Source organism: Alosa pseudoharengus, unplaced genomic scaffold, assembly GCF_046254945.1.
Source record: "Alosa pseudoharengus isolate Yale_2024_CS ecotype anadromous, Long Island Sound unplaced genomic scaffold, YU_APseudo_1.1 YU_APseudo_1.1_scf_3, whole genome shotgun sequence".
NCBI classification, from domain to species: Eukaryota; Metazoa; Chordata; class Actinopteri; order Clupeiformes; family Clupeidae; genus Alosa; species Alosa pseudoharengus.
In genome coordinates this window covers 37,177,044-37,196,227 of record NW_027468718.1, presented here as the reverse complement: position 1 = coordinate 37,196,227, position 19,184 = coordinate 37,177,044, and the positions used below count along the sequence as shown (strand labels likewise).

Here is a 19,184-nt window from a genome sequence, read left to right as displayed (position 1 = left end):
TGTAAGAAACACCACTGGGGAGTCCGATCTGTGTCGGTGACGTCACTGCCCAGTATTGCTCCCTTTACGGATTTCTCTTGGCGCTGATGGCTCAGTCAGAGAGAATTGAAACGGTTAATCAAGGATCTTTAGCTCAGTACTTGGAAGACCGGAAGAGAGAAGGAATATTCTGGTTGTGCCGTGCGCGCGACTTAGCAGTGCAGGATCATAAACGCAGCCACACGCAGGTCTCCAGTCAGCTCTCAAATAGACTGTGGTGACACTGGAAGAGTGCAAAAACATTGGGAATATGGATGAGGATCATAATTATACTCGTAGCCCTGCCTGGGAAGAACTGGTAAATTGCCATTTTTGTACATTACCTTCACGCTGGTTTCAAGAACGAACAAGAAGAAAAGACACATGCACAGAACAAAATGTATTTGGTCTCTGTTGACATGAGTCTAGATTTAGTTGCAGATGTGGTTTTGAGGCTACTACTTGGGAACTTTAGAAAAGTTAATCTTCGTTAACAGTTTGCGAGGTAACGCGAGGTAACTCGCCTATTTTTTACACTACAGGGTTCAAGAATGAACATGGATAGATTGCTGTATGCTCAGAACAACTGAATTTGATAATTGACATCAAGACACCGTGGTTTAGTTACAGTTATAGTTAACGGTAATGCTGTTTGTGAAATGTGGGCTATTAAGAGGGTTAAACTGATGTCCCTGTTAATGTATTTCGTTGTCGTAGCGCAGATGTTGAATCAGAGGAGGACGCTGTCTTTGTTTTGGGATGTTAGGCCTTTATTAAAGTAGTTAACGTTGTGCCGTTTTACGATGGTGTGGGTTTCTTGTATGTGGCCTAGGTATTGTGATTTGATCCGTTACGTTAAACGTTTGCTGTTGGCGAAAAAAGCAGTGGCGTAGCCTATTGGCTTTACAATAACAGTGGACAACTGTCCGTCAATAATATAGTCTCAGACCTAGCATACACTAGCAAATAATCTTGTATCTTAGTCTAGCAGATAGCTGAACTGGCAGGTTAATAATATCGTTAATTGTTATCTGAGATTTCAGACTTAATTGTTATCTAACGAGGATAATAGCGATTTCATAATAGCTTGTATACAACAGACTGTATATAGAACATAGTGGTATACAATGCAGTCGATTAAGCAACCAAAGGAGAATTAGGCTAGACTCACATTTCAAACGGCCACGTTAGAAATGGGGGAAATTATTGCTCTAACTCTTGAGGGAGAAATTATTGTTGACATTGAAGACTGCTTAGTGGAATTTAGGTAAGTGTTTTCTATCGTTTGTTTACGCAGTCTTTTGGTCCAGAAGGCTTAAAGCTGGCAGACTAAATGCATTTGAAGTGCATCTAAAGATTTAACACATTTTATTCACGGACAGTTGCATTTTGCTGAAAGCTATCTCTGGAGTATATTTTTTGCATGTTAACAAGTTGGATCTGGTATCTTGTGATTTTACAGTCTCTTGAGTAGATCTCCTTTTCAAAATGAATTGAATTTCATGAAAAGTGAGTTATTCAGTTACACCACAGTGTTCTTGCATCCTCTGAGCACGTTGAAAGATCTTCATCAAACTTGGCACACCTCATACTGTACCGTGCCCAAGTACTCTTGACCCCCAAAATCCAGTTTGTTTGAAGTGTCACGCTCTGTACCGTACCCAACCATGGTACACTGATCTGTACTTGGGCCTGCTTGAAGAGGTGGACTTGGGCATGGTATATGATATTCTATCGCTAATCATACCCCTAGCACGGATCTCCAACATAAAGTCAATGATGCAACAACAAATGCTTGACGTTTAAATTAATTTCAGAATATTTGAGGTAATAACAGCCCCCCCCCCCCCACTGCATTGAGAAACATTGAGAGTAGAAGCTAGTGTGAATATACCCTTAATAAGCATCAATGCCAAGTGTATTGTATCATTCAAGGTCATAGGGTCAAAGATCAGAGTCATATGGAGTTATGCATGAAATATTGTAGCAAGTAACACACTGTTTGCACAATGTCTCCCCAACACATGAAGGATGTTCATCAAACCAGGGGGGTATTCCATCAACCTCGCTAATGAAGGCGGCGCTTAACAGAAATAGCCTGGCTTGAACTAGCGTATACCTTCACTTGGGGCTGAAGCCGTTCCATTAACTCAAGTTAGCGGCATCTTGGCCTTGTTTATTCAAGCGAGGTTTAGTTCAGCTACATCTGCTCGTGCACGAGGTAGAAAAGTAGACCAAAACAGTAGATTGACGAAAAGACGATATATGTCGTAAAATTAAGTCAATACTAGATGATTTCTGTTCGATAGGCAAGCGCCATCTACAGGATTTTCATCGAAAGTCATCAAATTTAACATCGAGAGAAAAAAATAGATTGCCTACAGAAATTGGAGAATAATGAAAGCATAGCCTAGTCTACATTTAAAACAACAATGCTAATGGTTTGAAATCAATTGCGAGTTTGATTGGCTTCACTCTTGAACACATAGACTAGCCTACAGTCTATGCTTGAACAAAACAAGTGAATGAATAAATAGTAGCCTAGGCCTATAAACTCAAAAACAACTTTGCCATATATTCAAAACTGAGTCATTCCGTGTGAAATCACCCAATTTCAGCACAATTTGGCAGGTGACCCTCTCCGAAAAAATCTGAAAAAAATTACAGGTGTTTGTAGACCAAATCCATGCATAGATCTTAAATAGTATATCTGGATAACTAATCGTTGCAAAACTACAGCCCTTTGAAACTTCAAGTCATTTTAAGCATTGTGGTGAACAATCCTTTTTGTTCAACTTCCAGCATTATTGGCTCTTTTGGTATTTCACACACATTAGTGAAACTATGTGAATAGAAGTACATTTTCCTGTTGAATTAAAAAATCCAATCGGATCAGACGTATCTTGTGTACTTTCCCCTCTGCAAAGCTCTGAAAATGGCTATAAATTCATAATGTTAAAAGACATCATCACTTTTGAGGGCTTCTCATTCAGAAAGTATGTGACACAAATTCATCAGATTTTTTTCCTACACATATATGTATTATACGGTCCTGTCCATGCATTAACTTTGGTTGTTATCATTTTCATATTTTCAGAGCATTTTTTTAAAATTGGGCCTGATTTTCAAAAAGCCTGTTTTCATCTTCTCATTTCACCACGTGGACAGTTAACAGGATTTTTTTTAAATTTACCATATATCATTCTGTATGTGAGGATCATCTGCCCAAAATTTGGGCTTGTTGCTGAGTTTCTTCATTGAGATAAGATTTTTTTTAAATATTGTCTATAAATCAACTGAATTTGTACTGGATCTGCAGTACCACTTTGCACCACGTGTGGTGCTCTTTTAATACAATGGAAGTCAATGGAAGAGTAACGGCTCCCACACACAGCTGCGTGCATCGCGTTGCTGGAGACGCATCCCATTCACTTTAAATGGGCTCACGTGATCCGTTGCCAAACTGAATTGTGGGTCCGTCGCGTCGCGTTTCTCCCGCCGCTCGTGTTGAGGAGTTCAGCTGTTGCTGCACCGACAGACGGCACCGGCCAATCAAGCCAATCTACGGACGGCACCAACCAATCACATTACGGTTTTACTTCAAGTCATTTGCATAGCTACCGTCGGGAACACCCACTGGCATGCGTTGACGGAACGCAGCTGTGTGTGGGAGCCGTAAGAGAGTCACTTGTTTGCTGCACATATCCAATCTAAACACACAGTTTATGGTTCATAGTTGAATTGGTCCAAATAATTATTGCAACATGAACAACATACTACTCATACATAAATCTTATCTAGAGAAAATAAACTGATCAAGTAAATTATACACACATAAGACTGACTGGTCATCATACATGCAGCAAGAGGATTTAGCATAATTACCATCTTTGTAATGAGTTTTCTACACCAGCTTTAACCTATCAGTGCCTATGTGAGTACTTTAATAATTACTAGCCAACTGGTTAGGCAAAGTCTATATCCATCGTCAAATGCATGGGATGCAATCCTCTTTGATACATAGACAAAGAGCATCAATATGGAGATCAGTGCTTCGTCTCCATGTGATCTGGGAAAGAAGTTGGAAAATGAATGACATAAAGGAACATATTCAAGAAACAATGGGTTTCTAAAATTCAGTTCATCAAGGTATTTCACTTGATGAAGATGACCATGTGTGTTTTCATCACAAGTATTCATAACAAGGTTTGAGGACTCGTGGATCCAAGAGGCATTTGTAAAAAGATGATAAATCGTTAGTATTGTATGCATCTGACAATGTACAGAATTTTAGAAACCCCTTTTTACTTGAACCATATGAACCATAAACTGTGTGTTTAGATTGGATATGTGCAGCAAACAAGTGACTCTCTTACTCTTCCATTGACTTCCATTGTATTAAAAGAGCACCACATGTGGTGCAATGTGGTACTGCAGATAAAGTACAAATTCAGTGGATTTATAGACAATATTTGTAAAAAATCTTATCTCAATGAAGAAACTCAGCAACAAGCCCAAATTTTGGGCAGATGATCCTCACATACAGAATGATATATGGTAAAATTTAAAAAAATCCTGTTAACTGTCCACGTGGTGAAATGAGAAGATGAAAATCAAGCGCAATTTAATAAAAATGCTCTGACAATGTGATAATGTTAACAACCAAAGTTAATGCATGGACATGACCTTATAATCCATACATGAGTGGGAAAAAAATCTGATGAATTTGTGTCACATACTTTTTGAATGAGAAGCCCTCAAAGGTGGTGATGTTTTTTCACATAATGAATTTATAGCCATTTTCAGGGGGGAATTACACAAGATACACCTGATTTGATTGGATTGTTAAATTCAACAGGAAAATGTACTTCTATTCACATAGTTTCACTAATGTGTGTGAAATACCAAAAGAGCCAATAATGTTGGAAGTTGAACAAAAAGGATTGTTCACCACGATGCTTAAAATGACTTGAAACTTCAAAGGGCTGTAGTTTTGGAACCATTAGTGATACAGATATACTATTTAAGATTTATGCATAGGTTTGGTCTACAAACACCTGTGAGTTTTTTCAGATTTTTTGGGAGAGGGTGACCTGCCAGCCACTGGGTGATTTGACACGGAATGACCCAACTATCTATAGCCTACGTTCTTATATTAAAAGAGTTCACTCCAAATTATTGTCTAGGTGGTCATAAAATAAATTAGTATCAACATAATAGCCTATTGTCTCCCATAAGTCCCAAAGTGTTTGAAATAAAATTATCTGAAATGCAATGGCTTTCAATTCAATGTATGCCTAGTTTTTGATCTGTGCACACAGTTGATTTGACATTCATGAACAATCGTCGACACATGAAGCAGTTTTAATTATTACCTGCCTAGGCTACAGAATAATTATCCTTTGGCTTGCATCAGATATAATATAGCCCACTGGCAATTTGTCACTGAACAGCCTACCAAATGTGCATGACCCTTTATCAGCAGTAGACATATGTCTTTCATCAAAGATTATAACTAAAAATGCCATTATCAAGGTGATAAACAATGTAGCCTTAATACTTCGTATGGGAAGCGAACCTGCGAACACACAAAAATGTAATTCCTTTCCTATACCGTCTCGCTGCACGTTACACCACCACCGAACGTAAGTGACGCAGAGTAGCACGATTCCTAGAACCACACGCATGTGAAGTTAAAACATGTTTAATCGTATAATCTTCATACATTCTTTGGAGGTAGTGAATGTGTAAATCCATGCTTGGTGCACTGTCGGAAAAAAAAAAAAACATTTCTATAGGCCTACTTCTATTTTAGAAGTTGTAGGCTAGGTGATGAAACCACAGGTTGACGGAACCATCTTTTTGGACTCGTTTTCCGACTTATTGGGTTAAGCAACACAGCTTAATTTAGCTTGAAAGTTAACTTGCTACGGAGCAGGTTAGTTCTGTGGCATAAATTCCCATGGTTACCAAGCTGGGATTCACGTTAACCTCATTAATGGAACGGAATTCTCACTAAAATTAGCGAGACTTATCGAAATAACCAGGTTTGGCCTTTAGCGAGGTTGATGGAATACCCCCCAGGTATAGGCAAGTTAATCACAACAATGGTTAGATTAATAAGTCATTGTTACAGGGTCAAATGTTACGACTAACTGGAGACTGGGTACACAATATATTGTTCAACCATATTATTCTACAGGTCATGTAGTCAAATGTCAGATGTCAAATGTTAGAACAAACCAACAAAATCTAACAACTTTCAGGTAGAATGTTTTATGTCTAACTAAACACTCCTTTTTGGAACATCTCAAGAATAATTAAAACACAATGAAAAATTATTTAGCCTACATACCTGAGAAGGGTACGACACACCATGAAGGATAGGAGAATGGTAAGTAGCAGTCAGCCGTCCAATAGCAATAGTATTAAAGAGTTATATTGGGCTATCAAATCCAGCTGAAAAATCTGGATGGATAACTTTGGGAGATGAGTATGCTAAGGCTTGTGTGTAAATAATGAGAGCCTGTCTACAGGATGTTATATGAATCTGCACCATGCGGATATAAGCCCGATAAAATGCTACATTCACTAGCTTCTGAGCGGCCCATTTAACGCAAGGCCCTTCTGGCATGTGGCCAAAATGCAGACGGCCAGTCCGTCACTGGTTTTGTGTCAAGGGGCATTTTCCCCCCAACTTCTGCCAAAATCAGGACCCTACGAATTTTCATTGGATTATGTGACCAGGGCCCGGGTTCCCGATAACGATGGTTTAGTGTTGCACGGTGCACCGATACTACAAAAGTATCGCAATACCCTGAAATTAAAAATGTCACGATACCTAATTTTATTAGTATTGATACTTTTGAGAATGATCGTGTTCTTTTGAAGTAACCTGCGTGTGCGCATGGCATGCTTCTAGCGCCTTCTCCCCTAGCCTGTGGCTGTGCGTCTTTTCTCCTCACACACGTGTGCGCACCTGCCGTGCCATAAGCAGCGAGACATGTGTAACGGAGGCGAACTGAGCTAGCATGCTAGTTGCCCGTGTAAATCCTCACACCCCTAACCCTAAGAACGCTTCTAACCGCTGAGTTGGAAGCCTGGGCTTTTAGCTCAGTGGTTAGAGCGTTCGACTCATGCCGGTTTGTGTCGAGGTGGTGGGTTCGAGGGCCGTGAGCGGCGGACGAATTACGACCTCTGTTACATATGGCTACTAGTGATGGTATGGTAACACATAATAATAGGCTAATATCAAGTTGATTTGCTCACTTGCATCTCTCAAGTTTGTGTTGCTAACCTACCTAGGCTGTGGGATTTAGGTCATTTAGGTCTAATTTGGGTTTAATGTAATTTAATAGGCTACGCAACCATGGCAAACTTTTACATCTGAAGAGAGATCCTTGCTAACTATCCTGCTAGCTCAGGTCAAGTCTGTCAGTAGTGCTTACTAAAATCATTAATGAACATTGCAAGACACTTATCTCTTCTATGATCCCAGAATGATCTTCTTCGACTTGTTCGTTTTTTTGAACATTTATTTATCTAATGACATTCAAAACATAATTTATTGCATCCACATATCCTTATGCACTATGTGCAACTTTTATTCACTTGACTAAAACCGTGAGACTGAAGGCTAATTACTCTCACATATTTTTTAAAGTGATTGGCACTCAACTAGAAAATGTAATTTCGAGGAAATAACCAGTGCATTAAAATGCAAAACATATATTAACATAAAATGTAAAACAAACTTTTATTTGGAAACAGTTGTGGGCAGAGGAAACAGTTGGCGGGAGTCATAGTTGATGATAACTTACAGTTGAAATGGCTGAACAGTTAAATAGTTGAGTAGTTTAAATAGTTAAATTATTTAATAGTGAATTATTGTAGTGAGGACATTTATTTTGAAACAGTTGTGGGCAGAGGAAACAGTTGAAAAGGATCTGTAGTCTTAAGAAAGCCAAATTGTATGCTAAAAGCCTGAGACAGAGTAGATAGTTTAAAGTTTATTGTAGATAGTGTAATAGATGTTGATAGACAGAAAGTTTAATGGATGTTGATAGATAGTTTATTGGGTGGATGAGTGAATGGTTTGAAGAAGATGAATGGATAGAAAGTTGGATGGAATGTGCCTTATATCCTTGTAGAATGGAGAGGCACAGAGAGAGTTGGCCTAGTTGAGCAGAAAGCAGTTGATACAGGTGCAATCAGTTTAACTGGCTCTTTGATGTGGCCTAGTTGAGCAGATGGCAGTTGATACAGGTGCAAATCAATTTAATTAGCCCTTTGTGATGTCATAGTGGCAATGCAAAGTCTATGGGGAAAAATAAGCTTGTTTTCTGTTAACTCATTGAGTGCCTTTTCCTTCCCATGCGTTGAGTGCCAAAAACGTAATATTACGTTTTTAGCTTTTTTTTTTTAAATTACGAAACTAGACACTCTAACACACCTTATATGTGATTTTGGGAACTCTGTGATGAATGGAAATGAAATATATATGACGATCGAAAACTCATGAAAACGCACATCTGGACATTTTATCTGGACATTTTATCATAACTCGGTTGCCGCTTTGGGTCGAATCAGTGACGCATGCACATCAGCTCAAAACCAGGCCATTTTCGTGGGTCTATCACTAGGTGGCAGTCTCGCCAGGTCACTTCCCGGAAACTTTACAGGCAACACTTCATATTTCATGAAAGACCATTTCTAGAAAAAAAACAGCGATTTTGATGAAAACTAGCCACTGTTTAGCTTGGGATTTCTCAGGAACAGAGGCGTGTAGAAATACACGGTTTGCACCCACTGAGAGCTTAAAGTCTCACCTTTCAAACGAGCCATTGTATGTGTTCATAGCTATAACACAGAATATGCTGTGGCTGTACAAAAATCATCAACAATGGTCTAGATTGCTGGCACTCTAGGACAAAGTTTCCGAAAACAGCTTGGCATTCAATGAGTTAAGCTTAATATCTCAAAAAGTATAAAGTTTACAAAAGTGAAAAATACATTGCCCAAGTATCCTTTTCAAGATCCTTTTGTGTGTTTTTGTGGCAAAGCATAATCCAACGCTATCATGTGTTTCTCTTTTTTTTTTTAAGTATATTTTTTTGGCCTTTTTATGCCTTTAATGATACTGACAGTGGAGAGTGAACGGAAGCGAATGGGAGAGAGAGCAGGGGTGGGATCCGGAAAGGACTTTGGGGGGAATCGAACCCTGGGCGCCGGCGTACGGTGTAGGTGCCTCAGCCAGTTGTGCCACAGCTGGGGCCTATCATGTGTTTCTCTATGGCAAAGCATGTTCATAATCCGGTTTTGAGATCCTAGCAAATTCCTACATGCCATCCAATTCAAGGCTCACATTGCATCCCAATTTGTTCGACAAAGAAACACCTTTTTTGCCTTTACTTTGTTCATGACAATGCGGTAAAAAGTTGTTGTAGAGAATTATCATGAGTGCACACACAGGCTAACACAACTCAGGTCAGGTCAGATTAGTTCTTGTCACAGATATGGAGCGCAGAAAGGTAATTTTTCATCACTAAATAAAAAATATGCCATTTATTTCTGTAAGGCGCGCACCACTATGTCTGTAAATTGCCCAGCCTGCGAGATTCAGGACAGTCTGCCCTACACACACATGGGCTGCCAGCTTGCAGTGGTGAGATACAGTCAAAATATAAGAATTTTAGGCCCCAGCCGTGGCGCAACTGGCTGGGGCACCTGCACCGTACACCGGCGACCCGGGTTTGATTCCCGCCCCGTGGTCCTTTCCGGATACCACCCCGACTCTCTCTCCCACTCATTTCCTGTCATTCTCCACTGTCCTATCAAATGAAAGGCATAAAAAGCCCCAAAAAATAGACTTTTAAAAAAATATATATATTTAAAAATTTATAATACGCTTTTTGCATTTTTATTATTTAAAAATCAAAATTAAATCAAGGCAAGTATTAATACATGAAATTGTGGCAGATCTGGGTAGCCTAGACTCTGCTGAAAAACCCAATATATAGCATGTGTGTGGCACTTACAATGACCAGGATAAATGCTTCTAACTAAAGGTAGTGAAAATGACCTTAAAACAGTCTAGGGTTCTAATGGTTATTTATATAATATGTTATAGAAATTCAGTAAAGTCAGGAAAATGTCATGGGATTTTAAATTTCTTATAGAGTAGAAACCCTGAAATAAATCAGAACACTATTGCACTGTACAACTATGAGGCAGTGGCTGACCACCAAAAGGCTAATGTAGAGTTGTGTGACTCCTTCCCCTTCAGGAACCTGAGAAAGGAACTGTTACCACATCAGGGATTCCTCAGAATGTAATGGGTGCCATGGGATGCTCAGGTCCAGTTGATGAGTCCTCGGACAGTGATGGAGAACAAGAAGGTCCTCAGAAACTCATCAGGAAGGTGTCAACCTCAGGACAGATTAGAAGCAAGGTAAATTAGCTGTTATTTTGTTTGTCTATCACTACACTGTATGTTATAAATGGGCAGAATACCGGAAAAAGAAAGTGTTCTATTTATTTTTGCAGCAGGATTTCATGAATAGGTCAAATTATTTTGCCTATTAATTGTATTAATACATTTAATGAGAATAAAAATAAATATTAAAAAACGAATATTATGATAGCATATTAAAGTCGTCCATTATTCTGCAATGTTAGAGGACAGAAGACAAAGCACAATATTCTGTCTTAGATTACCACAGGAGCCTATTGGGCACAGACCCAAGGGCCTTAAAGGAGCCCTATTATGGTATTATTTACTGTTTATTATTTAATTTGTTGGGTAGAATTGATTTACAACGTTGAAGTGTCGTCGGCCACATTATTTTCCCTCATGTATCTATCAGTATTACAACCCCTATGTGAAACGCCTGGTTGCTGAGAATTTTGAGGCAGTTAGAATCTTGGCGCTGACAGAAACGTCTCGTCAGACATTTGTAAGTTAGGCGATTATGGCGTCAGTGCTGCCTTACCAATTTGAACCAGAATCTGACCCCGAGAGCTGATGGAGCCAGTGATGAGCGCGATGTTAGTCGTAGATTGGACCAAGACGTTTCACTGTGGTAAGTTTTTGTTTATTATATTATCCACACCTGATTAACAAAATATATCTCTATAACCTAGCGTCTAATTTAGCCCGAGGCTAGTAGGCTACTCGTACTATTCAAGCCTCGATAACAAGCTTTATTTGCCTGCCTGACATGAAATATAAGTGATGAACTGCTTTTTTCTGCCAAAATAGTTATGACTTATAACATCTTTGTTACTTAGGTGCACTATGCCCAATGAAGTGGAGAACGTCTGCTGCAGAGAAATCACAAAGGTAAAACTGATGTAACTTTAGGCTAGGCTACTACACGGTTTGTTGAGAATGATCTAATGTCTGATCATCCTAGCATAACATCCCCTTTAGATGAGTAGCTTACTAGTGAACTAGGCTATGCATGTTTATGACATCTTTACCATAAAGCATCAGCAATACACTTGTAATGGTAAATGAGTAATCTCACCAGTTCAGTGTAGTCTCAGCCAGGTGCATACTGTATTATAATCATTGTTATGTAAAAAAACCTAATCAATGATACATTTTTATAATTAATATAATGGTAAACGAGTAATCTCACCATTTCACTGTAGTCTCAGTCAGCTGCATGCTGTATTATAAATCATTGTTATGTAAACTAAATCGGTGATAACATTTTTTTTGTAAATAAAAGTCTGACTGGAAAACATATGTTGCTTCCTGAATCAATATTGTCCATGCAGCACTCTGAACAAGGATGCCAAGGTCACAGTAGTTCTTGGGTCTTATTTTCTTTATTAGGTAGTAAGACGAATGAGCTAAGTGCCAGTACCCATAATGTTTATGACAGAACATTTAGGCCTAGAACCTGTGTGTCTAAACCCATACAGTCTGCAAAATATCTACAACATTTACAAATATGATTACGGACCTGTTAGGCACAGAACAGAGGAAGAGTAAGTTACTTTGGTTGTAATAAGCTCTTACTAAACAAAACAAAAGCATTATTCTTATGTCATTTGTATGCATGTAGTCAATGAGTGGAGTACACGCACATCTACAAAATATGGTGCTGGGTATAAGGCTTAGCCGACAATTGAAAAATTAAAAGATACCGCACACTGTTCTATAAGCTCCAACGTTTCGACCAGAGGTCTGCGTCAGGTATCAAGATGAATACCTGACGAAGACCTCTGGTCGAAACGTTGTTAATAAACCACTCTGGGAGCTTATAGAACAGTGTGCGGGTATCATTTTATTGTTCATTTGTATGCATGTAAACATTGATGACGATAGTGCATAGCTCCCATGGAGTATGAACCTTTGAGGTAATATTTGAAGAGTTTGGTTTCAAAACGCTATATCTCCATTTTTAAAAACATTAAAAAGTCATGTTATTTATTCATGTATTTCAGGTAATATCAATCAACTTGCTGTTTTGTTGTTTTGATTGAGTAAAGATAAAGCAATTAACAATGCCCAATTACAGTTCTACTACAAAATGTAAAAAAAAAATATATATATCAAAGTTCTTTAAAATGGTCGATATAGCGTTTTGGAACCAAACTCTTCATTTGAAAACAGTTGAACAGAGAGCTCTGTTCCTTGTCCCTTCAGGTGTTTGAGGCATCTTGACTATCGCAGCTTTGTAAGCTGGTGCTGGGGTTACTTAGGACCTAGTCGTCGGGTCGTCATCCCGTCATGTGTGGTGCAGCAGATACGGCAGCAGTTCCCATCTGGTGATTACATAGGCTTTTGATTGAAGCGGGAGACGTGATGGGCAACCAGCTCAGCTCTTGGAGTTTTTGGGAATTCTGCTGAGAGGTCTGGAGGGATGGGGATAGTCTTCAATTCCTCTGCAAAAGATGTGGGATCCTCAAAAAAAATGTCCTGCATGAGCAGCCTCATGAATTCATGTACATAGTCTGTTAGATATAGCATTCAAATCCAATAAATGTGTCCATAATAATCTGTAAACTGTTGTGGCTGTATTCAAAGAAAATCTTCAACAAACTTACTGAAGGTTGGATTTGTTTTCACAGGCTTCACAATGCCTTTCCCCCTCTTCGCCTTTGGAAAAACAACCTTGAAAACAGCCTGTCCTGTAGATGTTGTGGCTTGCTCCCGCATAACATTATCATTTGGGTGCATTGCTGCTAGATACAACCTATGGTAATAACACAGCAAAATGATTAAATACATAGAATGACTGACAGTCATGTTAATCAGTCACTTTTAAAATAATGACATTGTGTATTACCTGCACAACATTCCCATGAAGGGGAAAACTACATTCTTTGGTGCAAAACGTGCTAAGGCTGTGGAAGGACTCCAGTGATGAGGTCTGGTGATGGGTGGCTGAGTTTCTCTACATCCTTCAGGACTCTCTTGTTGCAGTATTTTCTCAGCTTTGTGAAGTGCAACTGATCCTTCAGTAGAATAAGAACACATGGTGAAATATCAACCCCTTGCATCACAACAAAAGACTGGTAAAATGTATTACTTGATTTTCTGAGTAAAGATAATTTGGCACATACCAGGTTGTAGCCATTTCCTAGGGTCCCTTGAGGCGTGGTCGGGATGCAGACATTTGGGGAAAGGGGGGTCTTCATGGACATGGACATTTTTAGGTGGTTTAGCAGTGATGTCCACTTTGCCACCCTTTCTGGTCCAGTGCTTGACGACGTGGCACACCAGTAGCCACTGATGCTCTGTAGCCACTTCTTCAGAACACCACAGTCTCCATTGTGCGAAGCTTTCTCAAGTTTCTTGGACAAACCTGTTTACCACACACACTGATTATACGATCTGTTAATTGCTAACTTCAAAGTTTAGGATATGAATTAGGAAAACACTTTACCTTTCTCAAAGTGCCAAACGTCATAGAACGGAGTTGCTGTGTTCCCTCAGAAATTTCTGGATCTGTGGATGACGGTCTGTCACAATGTAATCCACCTTCAATCCATTCGACTCCAGATGATCTAGGCATCTTTTCAGTCCTTCCTTCTCCATATGATAGCTGCCACCTACTTCATTGCTCTGGTAGTGAATGGTCATTACAAACAAAAAAACATGACACAAAATCACACACTTTTAAGATTCATATTCAAACAAATCCAAAGAGAGAAACATACCTGAACAAGTTGGATGTCCTTAATGGTGTTGCTCTCCAGATTCATTAGTGTGTAGCTGCCAAACTTTGCTGAGTGCCCTAAAAAATGTATTACAGCAGCGTTTCTCAAGCTGTGGGTCGCGGAGACATGCCAGGTGGGGCGCGAACTGACGTGAAAAACAGGATTTAAAATTTTTTTTTATTTTTTATCTGTAGCCTAGGCCCAGGTAGCACCCGATGCGCAATGGACGCACTGTGTTATTCATAGGGAAGCGCTCGTGTCAAGGCAGCTTAGTTAGTCCCGACCTGAATGAGATTTTGAACGAGGTTGTGTGAGTGGTGAATTTCATCAAGACCCGGCCCTTAAAAGCGCGTCTATTCTCCGCACTTTGCGAGGAGATGGGAGCTGACCAAAAGGCTGTACTGTTTCACAGCGATGCAAGGCGGCTTTCCCGAGGTAAAGTGCTGTCGCACGTGTTTGAGCTCAGAGTCGCCTCTTCTTGGAGGAAGAGCACATGTTTGAATCTGCAAGCAAGTTCACTAATGAACATTTCTTGACGAAGCTGGCCTATCTTAGCGATATATTTGGAAATCTCAATGAGTTAAATCTCCAGTTACAAGCACCTACCTCACCTAGCGGATAAGATTACTGCATTCACCAAAAAACTTGAGGTATGGGACAAGCGCCTCAATCGCGACAGTATTATGCCTTTGAGAATCTGAGTGAAATTGCTGAAACGTCTGATTCGGGAGCCACTCTTGTGATCCCATGTATTAAACAGTAGGCCTACATCACATCCCTGCAAAGTTTATTTCAAAAATATTTCCCAACCAGCAGTGCTCAGTATGACTGGATTATGGATCCATTTAATGCAGCATGTTGGTATTTCATTGAATATATTGTACAATGCTGTAAAATATTGGCCTATGCTTCCTAATACCGTATTTTCCGGACTATAAGTCGCTCCTGAGTATAAGTCGCATTAGTCAAAAAATGCGTCATGAACAGAAAAAAAACATATATAAGTCGCACCGGACTATAAGTCGCATTTATTTAGAAATGTATTTCACAAAATCCAAAACCAAAAACAGAGACTATGTAACTGGATTATTGAGGCCAAAAAGATTAATGTTAATGAAGACGAAGGAGTGAAGGCAGCCAAGAGGAGGGAAGGAAGGTCATTGCAAAGCAAAATATTCACTGAAAGAAAATACCATGTGGTACACCAAAATGTATCTAAAATGTGGAGAATACAATGCAATCAAGCATTTTGGGCGATGTGGAGTCACAGGCTGGCAGCAGATTAAATGCTCACAAGAGAGAAAAAGATGCAGTTTTAGACGTGACTGAAGCAAGCCAGGCGATAGGCCTATAGGCCCGACGGTAATTGTAAAGCAATTTACAAAAGATTCACTGAACAAAAATGCTGATATGATACATAAAAATTTTGCTAAAAATGTGGAGAATGCAATGCAATCAAGCATTTTGGGCGATGTGGAGTCACAAGCTGGCAGCAGATTAAATGCTCACGATAGAGAAAAAGACGTTTTTTTTAAAGGACGTGACCGAAGCTGAGGCAAGCCAGGTAATAGGCATATAGGCCCGACGGTAATTGTAAAGCAATTTACAAAAGATTCACTGAACAAAAATGCTTATATGGTACATGAAAATTTAGCTAAAAATGTGGAGAATGCAATGCAATCATGCATTTTGGACGATGTGGAGAGACAAGCCGGCAGCAGATTAAATGCTCGAGAGAGAAAAATATGCGGTTTTAAAAGGACGTGCAGACCGAAGCTGCAGCAAGCAGGTGATATTTAAAAATGTATTTCACAAAATCCAAGACTAAGAACAGACAGACTATGTAACTGAACACATTGAGGCCAAAAATATTGAGAATTCTACAGGGAATCTTGAAGACGAAGGAGTGAATAGTGGCAAGAGGCAAGCTGAAGGCTGCTGACAAGTGCCCGACGCTATTGTAAAGCAATTTACAAAAGATTCACTGAACAAAAATGCTGATGTGGTTGCCTACATGAAATTTTAGCTAAAAATGTGGAGAATGCAATGCAATCAAGCATTTTGGACGATATAGCGTATTGGCACAAGCTGGCAGCAGAACAAATGCTCGCCGAGAGAGCGAGAGAAAAAAAGATGCGCATTTAAAACCAAGGCCTAAATTTCAGCGCGGGATTGCGCATAAATTATTACTAAGTATTGAGCATACTAATAAAAGTCCCGCAACGCTAGCCATCATAATGCGAGAAATTCCCACACATTTTACAGCGCTGTTAATCTAATAATGGAGCGGCCTGAAAGCGGACCAACTCTGACTTCAATTGAACCCCATGCAGAGACACACACACGCGCGCGCAGGACCACTTTGGGGGTGCCTATCTCTCTTTGCTCTCTCTCTCTCTCTCAGCAGGATTTGTCACCGCTAAAGTCAAATTATTATAGCCTATTACGTGCTTCTACATCAACCGCTATCGTCAGGAAAGGAAAACAAACATTTAGCGACCAGGAACCGCAAACACAGAAGCATGACGGCCTATAATATAACGCGAGAGAACATGGATGTGTTTTCCATTTGAGGAACGTTATAATCGATTGCGGACGTGAACAGACAGCTACAGACACGGAGCGCATAGTAGGCCTACTTTTTGTTTTCAAATGTTTTCATGCATGTCCAGATAACGGGTGAGGAATGTTTAGGGGACAGACTATCGTGAATCCTGAATTTATGGCTGGGCAAAGCACAGCACCTTTATTTGGACCATGGCTTGTAGCCTATTCGAGTCAGCTATAGGCCTTCATTTCTTGTGTTTTACTGTGAGACATAGTCAAGTCAAGTCAAGTCAAGTCAAGTTTATTTATATAGCGCATTTCATACACAGAGGTCATTCAATGTGCTTTACATAAACAAAACCAAACAATAATAACAAATAAAAGCATAGAAGGGCAATATAGTCAAAGAATAGTTAAAAGGTAAAGATCATAATAAAAAGGAAACATAAAACAAGGTAAAATCATTTAAAAATAAAGAATAATTAGTAAGCAAAACAAAGGCAAAAGTGGTAAAAAAAAGTAATAAAAGACAAAGTAGAATAATTATCAAGGCAGATTCAGAATTTGTTACTCGGCACAGTTAGCAGAAAGCATCTGAGAACAGTTTGGTCTTAAGTCTAGATTTAAAACTGGCTACAGTTGGGGCCTTTTTGATGTCATCCGAAAGTTGGTTCCACAGCTGAGCCGCATAGCAGCTAAAAGCTGCTTCACCATGTTTAGTTCTAACTGTAGGTTTTACTAGCAGGTTTTTCACCTGGGACCTGAGAGGACGAGAAGGTGTGTACTGCTGAAGCATGTCTGACAAGTATTTAGGTCCTGCTCCATTTACTGATTTATAAACAAGCAATAGTGCTTTAAAGTCAATTCTGTGACTTACTGGAAGCTAGTGCAAGGACTTAAGAATTGGAGTAATGTGGTCAGTTCTTTTAGTTTTTGTTAGAATCCTAGCTGCTGCATTTTGTATCACCTGAAGCTGTTTAATAGTCTTTTTAGGAAGGCCTGTGAACAGTCCATTGCAGTAATCAACTCTGCTGGAGATAAATGCATGAATGAGTTTTTCTAAGTCATATTTTGACATCAGCCCTCTGAGTTTGGCAATATTTTTGAGGTGGTAAAAAGCTGATTTAGTTATCGCTTTCATGTGGCTGTTGAAATTTAGATCACTGTCAATTAATACACCAAGATTTTTAACAGTATCTTTTGCCTTCAACCCTTTTGTGCCAAGGAGAGTGGCAACCCTAAGTCTTTCCTCATTTTTACCAAATATAATTACTTCAGTTTTTTCATAGGCCTATACTTTTCGTTTGGAGCAGCATACCAGTGGGCTATCAATGGCATTGGGTCACTATTAAGTTTCATGTATGAAAGAGTGTCGGGATGTCCATCCGCTTATTGCGAGATAAGGCATCCGCTTTTCATTCATTCATTCATTCATGGAACGTGTGCTGTGCTGCAAGGGAAACCTTATTCCGTATAGCCAAAGAGGTCTAAGATAGCCTAAATTTAGTTATTTTTTAAATTATGCATGATTTACTTTTTTATAAAATTCGTAGGCTGATGCCTGGCAGCAACAATTGTGTTTAAATGTAGGTTAACCTGGGGCTGCGTGCTACTGGTAGCTTGAGAGCAGTGTGTTGGAGACTCATGGTGTAGGACAATGACTTCGTTGGCAACAATATTAAACCAACCAACAATATAAATTATTAAGAAGAGCTATTTTATGAGTTAAATTGAAACAAAATTATACTGGCTTTTATTTGTCCGAATCTGACGCCCAGCTATAAATAGAATCCCGGCAGTAATTTGAGGATTTAAGTATGCACGTGTGTTTCACGACTTGTGCATTTGAGAGTGCTCTCTCAAGGCTGTAGACGATAATATTTCATGTAGGGTTCATGTCAGTTAATATAAATTAACATTTAAAAACATGTTCAATTATATAATTTTTTTCATATATAAGTCGCACCTGACTATAAGTCGCAGGACCAGCCAAACTATGAAAAAAAGTGCAACTTATAGTACGGAAAATACGGTACGTTGCTGGAAAACAGAAATATGTGTGTTTAATTTACAATGGCACATTATGTATTTATTTATTATTATATCTGCAGCACCAGCTGATTTTAACTCTGCTGAAGAGGATATATTTATAACTTGTCATTATTTTAATAAATTTGACAATTTTAAGCTTGACCTACCACTTTCTTAGAGCGATGAGGCGGGACTCGAAAATGCCCCCTTGATCAAAGTGGGGAATGAAAGAAAACGAGAACCACTGTATTACAGAGTGTGTAAAGCTTTTCAGCACACCATCAAGGGATGTCATATGATTCGGAATGCAAACGAATAATTTAGTTGCCAGACTGTTTCAAATTTCTACAAACCTGGAGAATCAGCCCTCATGTCTCCTCCCACTGCAACCACCCCACCAAGGTGCAATTGAT

The 19,184-nt window shown here is 39.3% G+C and overlaps 1 protein-coding gene across 1 annotated transcript in view; it reads left to right on the top strand.

Moving 5' to 3' along the window:
• Nucleotides 1-212: 212 nt before the first annotated feature.
• dgkh (diacylglycerol kinase, eta) overlaps nucleotides 213-19,184 on the top strand; it is a 205,358-nt gene continuing 186,386 nt past the window's right edge. Inside the window, exons 1-2 of the mRNA XM_076264201.1 lie at nucleotides 213-337; nucleotides 10,304-10,468. Coding sequence (XP_076120316.1) covers nucleotides 290-337; nucleotides 10,304-10,468 — 213 coding nt within the window. The 5' untranslated portion in view covers nucleotides 213-289. The remainder of the gene's footprint in view (nucleotides 338-10,303; nucleotides 10,469-19,184) is intronic.